At 34.7% G+C, this 12,431-nt stretch overlaps 2 protein-coding genes and 1 pseudogene across 2 annotated transcripts; 1 reads left to right on the top strand and 2 right to left on the bottom strand.

The window, feature by feature from the left end:
- Positions 1 to 209: 209 nt before the first annotated feature.
- LOC143556196 (protein arginine N-methyltransferase PRMT10-like) lies at positions 210 to 4,706 on the bottom strand. Its single transcript, XM_077045590.1, has 7 exons — positions 4,518 to 4,706; positions 2,283 to 2,475; positions 2,104 to 2,209; positions 1,312 to 1,501; positions 1,043 to 1,228; positions 883 to 966; positions 210 to 621 (listed from the first exon to the last, which is right to left on the bottom strand). Exons 1-7 carry the CDS (start codon positions 4,701 to 4,703, stop codon positions 445 to 447), a joined length of 1,122 nt encoding a protein of 373 aa, XP_076901705.1. The 5' UTR covers positions 4,704 to 4,706; the 3' UTR covers positions 210 to 444.
- Positions 4,707 to 6,384: 1,678 nt separating this feature from the next.
- On the top strand, positions 6,385 to 8,364 carry LOC143556226 (deSI-like protein At4g17486; annotated as a pseudogene).
- Positions 8,365 to 8,843: 479 nt separating this feature from the next.
- On the bottom strand, positions 8,844 to 11,832 carry LOC143556197 (uncharacterized). The gene is made up of 9 exons (XM_077045591.1): positions 11,802 to 11,832; positions 10,893 to 11,007; positions 10,389 to 10,425; positions 10,112 to 10,181; positions 9,832 to 9,936; positions 9,538 to 9,688; positions 9,321 to 9,382; positions 9,124 to 9,217; positions 8,844 to 9,046 (listed from the first exon to the last, which is right to left on the bottom strand). Exons 1-9 carry the CDS (start codon positions 11,830 to 11,832, stop codon positions 8,962 to 8,964), a joined length of 750 nt encoding a protein of 249 aa, XP_076901706.1. The 3' UTR covers positions 8,844 to 8,961.
- Between the last annotated feature and the right edge of the window lie 599 nt (positions 11,833 to 12,431).

Raw genomic sequence — 12,431 nt, forward strand, 5'->3', positions numbered from 1 at the left:
TAGTTAAGTAGTTAAAGTGTTCGGCTTTGTTGAATGGAAAGTTACCGTTCAAGAAAAATGTAAATATGTATGTAAAGGTATAATAAACTTTTGTGACAAGACCGGAGGTCAGGTGTGCTCTGGCATCAATAAGTGGTGAAAAGACAAAAATACCCTCATAAAATGTACCACCGACAAAATTAAGTTTTGAGTTCCATAAAGTGGTCAGGTTTGCTCTAGCGGTGAAAAGACAAAAATATCCTCATATGGCATTTAAGGTTTACAACTAACTCGGACTTCTACATCAGGCAAAAGTATCGAAAACAAAATTACCCGATACCATACAACATAACTTACATGAAAAAAATAACATTTTTCATGTTGGTTTCATCATAAATCAATCCACTCTTTTAAAGTATAATCTCATAACCAACCTTCGAAATGTTGTAGTCGTTTTGTTCGGCTTCATTCTATATAGAACTTGTTTCTGACAGGTGGCTGCGTCTTACCAGACGACAACTTAATTTCATAGCTGAGATCAACGTTCATTAACCGATGATTTTCTTCAGACCGAGTCATTGAAAAGTCAACAAGAATCTCATTCCCCTCGGTCACTCGAACAGGAGGATGCAAAAGGAAGACCTGCACAAAACCAAAAAAAAAAATACCTAAATTATTTATTTTTTTTTTATCAGTGATTCATAATTCTTTACTGTAATTTTTAGTTACAAATGTGTATGTTAAAAACATAAAAAAAATAATAATAATTAAACTAGTTTGTGCATATGCTTTTTTGGTTAAATATTTGTAACTAAATTCAATGAGAAATGAATAAAAAAATTTCTGTTTTAAATTTTAAAGACTGGAAAAATTAATAATTAAACTAGTTTGTGTATGTCTAACCTGTTGACCCCAATGTGTACCGTCGTCTACGCTGGGAGCCGTGGTCAACTCAACCTCACACTCAACAGGATTCTCCTTTCTTCCCTATAATCATAAATATTAATTATATAAACATCGGTTTATTGATCGTTGCAGACGAATGAAAAAAAAAAAAACTCACTTTAAAATGAACATCAAACCAGCCACCAAAACCGCATAACCTCATATCCTCTTTAATAATCGTTGACGAAACGCTAGCTTCAACTTTAAGGATGTCTTCAACGGTAACCGTTAAACAATCAATCTCCTTTAAAACTGCAGCGGTTCCAACTACTTGATTTGGATGAAGGTTATTCCACACTGAATTCTACACCATCAAAATAATTTTAAAAAATTGTTTAAAAATTATTTAATTAAACAGAAAAAAAAAATAAGGTTCCAGTTTCCAACCTGCAAGTAGTACTTTTTTTGCTCTTCAGAAAAAGGTTTTGTTAAAACACTCATATCAACGCCATAATCAGATTTGGTTTCAGTAATGAAACTGCGCCAATCGTCCATACTTCCTTCATAATCACTCATTTTATGATCTGCTAATCCAGACCTAATCGGTGCCAACCACATACGAGCATGGCTTGGATACCTGCAAATTAAAACAGAACCGCAACCAAAATAACCAAAAAATTCAAGCTCAAATGGTTAAACCGAAACCGAACAGTTTTCAAAAACTCAACGAATTTTCGGTTTTTGGTTCGTTTGTAGCCCAAAACGGGCCCATGCATACCCTAACGACAATATCTAACAATTTATAAAATATGGAATAGCCCTGCTTGCGGTGCGCACATATGATGTATATATGTGTGAACCCTCGGGTGGGCAAAAGTGAAATTGCACTAATTTTGACGTTATTTTACTAATCTCGTGAAAATAACGTTAAAAGTGACGGACGGTTAATCAGGCATCATGTAGTGGCGTTGATAGCCGAAAGACAAGGGTACATGCACCGATCAGCCGGTGTCCCGATGATTGAGTGCTATGTGCCTTATGTCCAAGGCTTGATGCAAAACTACTATCGAGCCGGGGGTCTCACCGGAAGCAGCCTCTCTATCCTTATGGGGTAGAGGTAAGGCTGTCTACATCTTACCCTCCTCAGACCCTACTATAGTTTTGCTATTGGTGGGATATACTGAGTACGATGATGATGATGATGATTATAAAATATGGAAAATGTGTAAAATTACTTACATAACTCCAGTTGGTTTCAGCCATCGATCACGGGCACAAATAACCGAATCAAACATGGATTCACGCAGAAGAAAATATCCCATCCATTCGGATATTATAACATCAACTGTTCATTAATCATAATTCATAAGTATTCAATATTATTAAAAAAAAGAAAAATCATATTATTTGAAATTAACCTTTTTCAGGCAAAGTTATGTCTTCAATCGAACCCTCGATCACTTCAACGACATCATGAAGGTTATTTGCTTTAACGAGCTCGCGCGCGTGGTCAGCCATTTTAGTGGCCTCCACTGCATATACCTTCTTTGCCCCTGCTTGAGCTGACCAAATTGCTAAAATGCCACTACCTGTTCCTACATCCAACACAGTCTTCACCATGGAATAATAACCGATTTAGTTCCAGTTTCAAAGACTCGAACATAGATTTAAACGCGCCATTCGGGTTTGAATTTTGAAGGTTATATCACTTATATCAAACATATTATTCTGAAAAATCAAAGCTAGAATAAAGTTAGCATCATAAACACCATTGCTTAATCTTGGAGGTTGAAAACCACGCGAACTGCATAAAACATGTGCATACCGCTTCAACAAGAAAAAAATGTGCAGAGCTAAACAAACCAGTGACGTGTCATACTGGTCGCATGACATGAAGAAAATGGTCATATGAGCCGTATGACAGGGAGAAAATGGGCAACACGTACGGATCACATGACATGAAAAAAATAGTCATATGGGCTGTATGAGTGACAAATCATACAGCTCGTATGATGTTACCAACAAACAAAATATAATTGATGTGACCATTGACAAAGTCATATGACCATTTCGCCCTATCATATAGCTCGTATGACGCAACATGCTTTGGTGTGTATACTTGATTTGACTTCATATGAAACGCATGATGCCGAGTGATGTTTGTATAAGACCCTAAAAATAGTAAAGCTGAAAAACAATTGTTTATTTCTCAATATGGGTGCAAATGAGCCGAGCCACTCGTGCGCCGGGCCGAGTTTAAAAAAGCTTGAGCCCGAGCTCTTATTAAGGCTCGTTAATAAACGAGCTCAAGCCCATGCCTGAACACTTATTAAGGCTTATTAATAAACTAGGGGCTTGCGCTTTTATTAAGACTCATTAAAAAAAGAGCCGGGCTTTTATTAAGGCTCGTTTAATAAACAAACTCGAAACAAACCGAGCCAGAGTTCGAGCCCTTTTAAATTTTCACAAGCCAAGCCAGGACCTAAACGAGCCCCAGCTCAGCTTGGCTTGTCTACACCCGTATCTGGCTATCTCTCATGACTCTCTTTAACCATTGCCAAAAATGCTAAAATAAAATTGCACATTTACATATGCATGTGTCTAGAGTGTATATGTATAGTGCATTTAGACTAAAAAGAAAGAAAGAAAAGACTATCTATGTTATACTTTTTAAAAAAATAAATCTCATATAAATTAAAAGTTAAAAGCCAATACATTCTAGCCATTATTAGGGGTGGAGAAGGTTAATATGGGTTTAAGTAAAATGTATAATGGGTTAGAAATGGGTCAGAATGGGTTGAGATATCAAAAACCCCTAAAAGAAATGTTCAAAAATCATAATTCAAAATATAAATCAAAAACTAAAAAGTTTCCTCTGTTGCCCCCTTTCAAAAAAAAAAAAAAAAAGCTCAAGCTGAGCTTAAATGAGCCTAAAAGTAAGCTCGTTTAATAAACGAGCCCAGGCCCAAGCTCAGCTTATCCAGATTGAGCCGGCTTGTGAGCCTAAACGAGCCTGTCATTAATATAATTTTATAATATTTATTTATATATATTTAATAATTGTGAAGTAATCTATATAATGTTTTATCAAAAAATAACTAAATAATATATATTAAATTATAATTAAGAAAAAAATATAAGAAAATAGTTATAAATATATAAATATTAGTTAAGAAATAATAAACGAGCCGAGCTCGAGCTTGAAAAACTACTCACGAGCTGAGCTCGAGCTTTAGAAATAGAGATCGAAACGAGCCAAACTCAAGCTCTGTGTAAGTTAAATGAGCCGGGCCCGGCTCGTTTGCACCCCTAATTCTGGCCCATTATTCATTTTATTTTAACTGCCTCTCTATTGTAATTGGATTCTTTTATTTTTCATAAGATTAATTATAAAAAATATCAAAAAATCAAAAAACTGATAACTTCGGTTTCGGTTTCACCTATTAACCGACCCGTGCTCAGCCACTATCTATTCTACACTTAAAAAAAGAACCTTTAAATTCATCAAAATCAAATGCATTCTATTCAATTAATATAACAACAAATAAAGTGGCAGGTAAACGCAACCTCTTTTAAATAGCAAAACTGTTCCTACTAAAAAAACGAAGCTTTGGGTCTTACGGGCCGAAAGATTACTATAAAAAGATACATACTTTACCAATGAAGTGATGCTTGTTGTTGAAAACAGAGTTGAAATAAGCGTCCATGCGAACACGGTCAGAGAGCATCTCTTTCTGGTGGTAAAGAAAGGCGTAGGTGCAGAAATAGTTTGCAAAGTCAACGCCTTTGTCAACGCCATTGCTGCTGCTGGTGGTGTTGGTGTTAACTCTGCTGCCCATTTGATTGATGATAATATTATTATGGAGGGAGAAAGAAAGAAAGAGGGAAGATTTATATGTGTGTCTTTCAATTTAGGGCACAAGGAGTCTGGCCACGTAGGAAAAATGGGACTAAGGGTATTTTAGTCATTATAGAAAACCTGACGAGGAAATTGAAATTGGAATTGGAAATTGAATTTAAACGGGTCAAAAGAACAGGAATGGTGAAAAGTTGGAAACGTTATACTCACCAACTTATATAACTTTTTGAAAAATTCAAAAGTTATTTGGGATTTTTTCTACTCACGCCTAGAAAAATCTAACAGGGGTATTTTAGTCATTTTATGATAACTAATAAGAAACTTGAAACGGGTTAAAAGAACGCAAATGGTTAAAAGTTGGAAACCTTATATTCACCGACTTATTGTAAGGCCAAAAAGTTGTGACTTGCGATATCAAATTACGAAACCCATTATATATTTACGGTCAAGTTAATAATATATATCGGCGAGAAAACCGGACACGAAACGAGGACTTCAGGCACGCGTTTAGCTTCGACGGGAAGAAAGCTTCTAGATGAAATGATTTTAGCTATAAATATGTCATATGTATTTTCATTTGTGTGTGTGTGTGTGTTTTGGATGGTGTTTTCACCCACCCAAGGGGAGCTCACCTTGGGTGGGTCGGTTCGTTTAATCTATTAATCCTTTTAACCGATTACGGAGCCGTTCATTATTATATTTTCTTTATATTACTTGTTCGGTCGTTTGATTTCATCGCACCCGTCTCACACGTTTATCAAGAACAAAGCCGTTCGTTGTCGGATCCGGCGGTTTCAGGACCTACACTTATAACTTATTAACTTTTGAAAGTTAATAAGTTGTTTGGGATGGTTTATGTTTTGAGGGAGTATATCAATAAGCCACAACATATGTTGTGACTTATTAACTTTTGGGAAAAAGTTATACGGAGGTAAAATAAGGAATCCAAAACACCCCTGTAAGTAGTTAAAAAGGCGGGTTTGGTATTTAAGTTGTTGAGCTAGTTAAACGTGATAGACTAAGAAGTTTAATTAGCTTTAGAGTAAATTACAATTTGCGTCTTTGTGGTTTTGGGACGGGAACCACTTCAGCCCTTTCTTTGGAATATGAAGTGTGTGCGTCCATGTGGTTGTCGATCAGTATCACTTTGCATCCCTCCATCATGTTTCGCTTTAAAAATCTATTGAAAAACATTTTTATGCCCTTTTATGATGTCACAATTGCATTCACGTGCTTTACATGCATGCAATTTGCGTCCCTCGTTCTATCTTCCTCCTCTGAACTAAAAAAAATCAACTAAATTCCAATTCGTATAGACAATAATTAACATTTTATAATTAACTAATTATATTAAAAATTATATTATCTCTTCAAAAAAGAATAATGATGACATCAACAACCATTTTCATTTTTGGTATTAATTTTATGAGCCATAAAAAAAGTTGATCCAAGTTACCCATGCAGGAGTACGTCTGGGTTAACCCTCCTTCCAGCTTTGAATCTTTTTAACTCCGGTGGCCGGAGAGAGGATCGACATGTGTTTGCTGCAAATGCTAATATTATGCAACCCAAGAACAATCCATTCCTTCAATAAAAGGGTTTTTTTGTTCTTCATTTAACCAAAAAAGGAATAATAAGTTGTGTTTGATCTTTAATATTAAATGGAGGGCAGCACCTTATCAACATCATCATCATTATCAAATTGTGCAACAATTGATGAAGGATTCATGGATAAAGAGGTGTTTTTGAATGTATATGATCTCACACCTTTCAATTCTTATAGCATTTGGTTTGGATTTGGTATTTTCCATACTGGTATTGAAGGTAATTCATTTATAATTCATTTCACATTTATATTATATGTATAGCTTATCAATTTTGAAATTAAAATTCAAGATTTGGGCTCAATCTTTCATATGTCAAATGGCATTTATTAGAAGATTATCTGTACCAATTATTTGGTGAAATGCCTTAAAGAATTAAATTGATTATGACAATTTTGGTATTGATTTTTTATTATGTTATATGTATCTGAATCTTGTTGAGGTTTATTGAAATGATTCATATGGATAAATAGGGTTTCTTATGATAGCTTTTAATTTGAGCGTGTTTTATATTAGACATTTTTTATAGCTGAATAACACCATTAATATACTATTCAGACACCACTGATGTATGATACAAGTCTTATGGCGTGAAGAAAATGATCACACTGGCCCTATAAACAAAATGGGCATATGGGTTGTGTGAGTGGCAATTTTACCACCCGCATAATGTTTTGACTAACAAATGATTACTATTCGCAAAGTCATACATCTAGTATAACCATTTTTCACTCTATGATACAACCGTATATTGTGATAGACCCTAGTCTGCAGAGTTTGGTTTGACATCATATGGCCCGTGTGATGTGACATGTACATCTGTGATGGTGTTTCTATAGCATCCCCCCCCCCCCTTTTAAGTTTCGACTACTACTATTTGAAAGGTAAAACTTAAATAAAGTCGCAATCATTTTAATAATAGAAAATTTAGTTGGACGGGTGAATAAACCCCTCTAGTTTGGACGACTTATATGTTTTCATGTGGATGTTGTTTTCTGTTATATTTTATGATACGTGAAAAATGATCAATAAAAGCTTGTTGTAGTGTATGGCAAGGAATACGGGTTTGGAGCCCATGACTATTCGATTAGTGGAGTCTTTGAAGTTGAGCCAAGAAGTTGCCCGGGTTTTATCTACAGATGTTCGATTTCATAAGGTCATACAGACATGTCGGCTTCTGAATTTAGGGAGTTCATCAAGAGCATTGCTTCTGAATACCACGGGGACACATATCACTTAATTTCCAAGAATTGCAATAACTTCACGGATGATATTTCTCATAGACTCAATTGCAAAGCGATTCCTGGGTGGATAAATCGATTGGCAAAGATTGGTAAGTATTTTAACGAGTTTATTTGTAAATATGTTAAAATGTTTACAATGACGGATCTAGAAGAAAAATTGAGGGATGTCTCAAAAAAATTTGTGTACTAGAGATATCATAATATTTGTTGAATGATATCCAAATGCCTAAAACGTAGAAGAAAAAAAATGAACTGATTTTATACTTCGCCGTGAAAGTTGAGAGGTAGCCCAAACACCCCTTAGCCTCTCTATATTCGCGCTCATATATACATTTTTATTTATCTTACACGAGTCAAATAAGAAATGTTTGTTTTTCAGGTAGTCTATGTAGTTGTCTGCTTCCAGATAGCCTTGAAGCAACTACTGTCAAACAGTTGACTGAGTACTATGCATATGGTATGTATCTTTATTATTCAACAATAAATAAACTCTTGTAAGTTGGACTTTAGTTATTTGATATAAATTTTATTAAAAAATGTTATATACAATATAAAGTATTTTTGATATTACTAGACAAAATACTATATATACTACTCACTTTTGACATATATAAACCAAGTGGATATATATAGTTTGAAAGATTGTTTCAATGACTTTACAGAAGATGAGGAGAATGATTCCGAGTCAACTTCGAGCAGTGAAAGCGAAAAGGCCGACCAAAAAGTCTTCCTTTCACAAACATCACAAACGTCACAGACTGAAGTAGGTTTCATTAAAGCGGTCCCGGAGTAATAGTTTTGTTTCTATATGATCTTAGGCAACAATGGTTGTGTGTACAAATGTACAATGACCGATTAAGCATGCACGCACTCACACTCATGTTCCTCTCTTTCTTGAGTATAGGTTTTTTGGTAGTCATGTATTGTACTTATCGTATATGTACTTTGATACGATCGTTATATGTTGTGTTACAAGGTTTGTCTATTTGGTTATGCTTAATATATTAGATCTCCCGTGCATGACATGTGATGGGTATTTTAGTCATTTCTCGTTTCATCTGTGACTAAAATACCCCAGATTGATCCTGTTATACAACCAAGCTACGAATTGGTATATATATAGCAGGATCAGTCTTGTTTTTCGACTCTTGAAAACTAAATTACGGAAGGTCAAAAAACATAAAACATGACATTACCACACACAACATACAATATCATGACTTAAAATCTAGTCCTAGGTAGCAATGTACCATGTAACCATCAAAAGTTAAAACACTCGTAATATACATCAAAGGTTGATAGGTTGGTTGGTTGGTTGGTTGAGGCAACCCCGTATAGTCATCGGTATCTATAATTTACATGTGTTAGTTGTTTTGTTGAATGAACCGAACTATGACTTACCCTCGAGCTCTAGTTTTGAAGTTAGCCATGAAGCGACCTCAGCCATCTCTTCAGGAGTTATATAATGACCGAGCCTGCACCGTCAAGAATAATGTAACTGACACGAAACAAAATTAAAAAAGACGTTACATAAAGAAAGTCAGTTGCATACGAGTTAAAGGGCTTGAAGGTCAAGTTTTCAAAGCCAGCTGAAGTTAGCTTCTTGGCCGACTTCTCGCCGTAGTGAAACCGAACCACCTCATCACCTGCCATAATATTGCATAAAAAATTTTAAAACTAATGACAACAAAGATTGGTTTCTTTTGTTATGTAAAATATTGACCAAATAATTCTTCAACTTTTGCTTGCCTTTGCCATGACAGAGCAATATAGGTAAGGAGGCCCGACCTTCAACCTCGTTGCTTAGAGCCCTAGCATAGTAAACGACGATTATTATGATAATAATATTGTCTATATAATCATAACTAGCGCGTTAACCATCTAACGTTTTGCTTAAAATCTGACAAAAAGTGTCAGAACTATATAGTTTTAAAAACTAAAAGTTTCAACCGAAACCTATTCTGACCTGGCACATGGAAGCCAACCGCTAAGGGCAACAACCGCGTCCAAATGAGTAGGACAACCGGTCCCATTTCCAAATTTTGGACACGCAAAGCAACTTGCGGAGTATATTGCAGCTGCTGCACCCATACTAAATCCACCTACACCAAGTTTGACTGCAAAAGTCAAAAAAAAAAAGAGAAAAAAAAACAAATAGTGAACAGGATAAGTAGAGGTGGTTCAACCTGTTTCTTTTTTAGTTAATTTTTTTTTATCTTAACCATTTGACCGGTTAAGGATAAAAATAACGGAAATTTACTGTTTGGAGGCTCGGTGGAGAGCAAGCTCAAAATATATGCTGCTGAAGCATCCATTCCTTGAACATCCGGACTTGCATCTTCCGAGACGCCAACGACATCAAACCCTAGCATTCATGACACTAAATTTTGATGATTTTGTTATGGAAATAAAAACAGAAACAATACAACGTTTGGATTAAAATTGCGTCAAGGAAGAAAACGTTGCATTCATTTAGCGCAGATGAAGTAGTAAAAGTATATGCTAATAAAGAACATAATATATAGGTATAATATAGTTACATGCAGTTGTAGACATCCCGCGAAATATAGTTAATCGTTGAACAGGAGAAGTAGGACATATCCATTTGATCTGCAATGTATTAAGCCCAGAAACGGCGTCAAATAAACTTTACGAAGAATTCATACCTATTTAGGCCGATTGTTGATGGCATTAACAGATAGTGTAGGATAAAACCAGTTTTGTCATAATAGTTTCTTGTTGTACCATCTAAAAAGGACCTCGGCTCATAAAGAAAACGATATATAATAGTGGCTTAGACGATAAACTTGTGCTCACATTTGGAAGAGGAAGAGTCTCCAACACCTGAGACCAGCTGCAAAGAGAAAACAGATGAATAAAACGAGAGCAAAGGCGCACACGAGCTGGCCGAGCCAGGGTTCCCTCGTGCTCGGATTGGTTTGTAAACGAGCTGAGCTTGAAAACGAGCTTATTTTTAGCTAGTTTTTTTATAAACTTTTTTGAGCTAATTTCGAGCCGCAAGCTATTTAAACATATCAAGATTTAGTATTAGCAAGTGGGGAGCAATTAAACATTTGCATTGCTCTAAAACTAAAGCATATATTAAAAATGTATAATTATTAATGTTAGAAAGTGAAGAGTTGACTAATCAAAAAATTCAACACACACAAACAACTATATTATAATAATAATAATAATAATTTAAGCTGGCTCGGTTTGGAAATGAGCCCAACCGAGTCGGCTTCAAGCAAGCCTTTTCAAGCTAGTTTGTGAGTTTTTGTTGGATATCTTTAGTAGATTAACTAACATAACTAGTCATACCTTAAACCATCATCACCAAGACCATGCAACCACACAATGGTTGCCTGGTGTTTCCCATTAGGTTCCACCACATAAGTTGTCCCAAACTTAACTGCCCTGCTTGCAAATCTACCACCTTTCATTTCATATGAAAACATCAGTTTTGTCATTACAAATCACTAGCCCTATAAACGAACCGAATTTTAGTGGTCTGTTCGTAAACCGTTTGGCGGAAAGTTAGTCCATTTAATAAATGAACGAACATGAAAATTTGTTTAATTAAATGAACGAAGATGAACACATATTTCGTACTTTCAGTTATGTTCGTGGATGTTCGTTTATGTATATTTATGTATTTATAAAAAAAACATTAAATATTATTTGTATTTTACAAATTATATCATCTGATACCTAATATATGTCTAATTAAATATTATTTGTTCGTTTGTGTTTATCTATGATTGTTCGTGTTTGTTTATGTTTGTTCATATATGTTCATTTATGTTTGTTCAAATATGATCATTTATGTTCGTGAACTGTTCGTTTAGATTTTAAACAAACGAACATAAACGAACACGGACGCGTTCACTTTTTTATATCACCCTGATACCTAATATATGTCTAATTAAATATTATTTGTTCGTTTGTGTTTATCTATGATTTTTCGAGTTTATTTATGTTTGTTCATATATGTTCATTTATATTTGTTCAAATATGATCATATATGTTCGTGAACTGTTTGTAAACGAACATAAACGAACACGGACATGCATGTTCACTTTTTAAACGAACGAATATGAACACAAATATTTGTTCACTTTTTAAACGAACGACTATGAACACGAATATTTGTTCGGGTAACTGTTCATGTTCATGTTCGTTCGGGTCGTTTACAGGCCTACAAATCACCACAGATTCACACAAACTAACCAGTATCCGAAGGAGCATCCGTATAATTCATGTTCATGATCACAGAGATGCACCCCATTATCGAGGCCACAAAAAAGAAAACATGTGATGAAGAAATCCCACACTTCCACATTGACTTCTACTTTATCTATGAATCAAACCAAACCACTGTTTACATAAATTTACGATCGAAAACGCCAGATTATGGGTGCAAACAGACTCGGCTCGTGATTCATTTTTTCAAACTCGAGCTCGGGTGGTTTGTTATTTATTGAGTAATTTATATATCCAATTATATTTATCTTTACTTTTTGAAAAAAAAAAAACCTTAATGAGCCTAAGCTTGGCTCAAGCTAGCTATGCAGTGTGACGTTAATACACATAACTCATCAAGAGTTAAAACTTAAAAATAGATTAGGCTCGTTATAAGGCTCAACGAGCAGTATCGTCACCAAAAATCGTTAAAAAATTTTAAACCAAAAGACAAGGACAATTAATAAAAAATTGGGCCTTAAGTAAAATAATTGGATTTTAATTTGGGTGTGCAATTTTTTTCTTATGTAAATGGAATTCAAAGAACTTGGTGAGGGTTTAATTTTAAACATTAAGAAAACATAACTTCTTTTTATAAAATATGTATATATAAAAAAA

This window comes from Bidens hawaiensis, unplaced genomic scaffold (genome assembly GCF_021521415.1).
Source record: "Bidens hawaiensis isolate Kalapana, Puna unplaced genomic scaffold, B.hawaiensis_p1.1 tig00018484_1, whole genome shotgun sequence".
NCBI classification, from domain to species: domain Eukaryota; kingdom Viridiplantae; phylum Streptophyta; class Magnoliopsida; order Asterales; family Asteraceae; genus Bidens; species Bidens hawaiensis.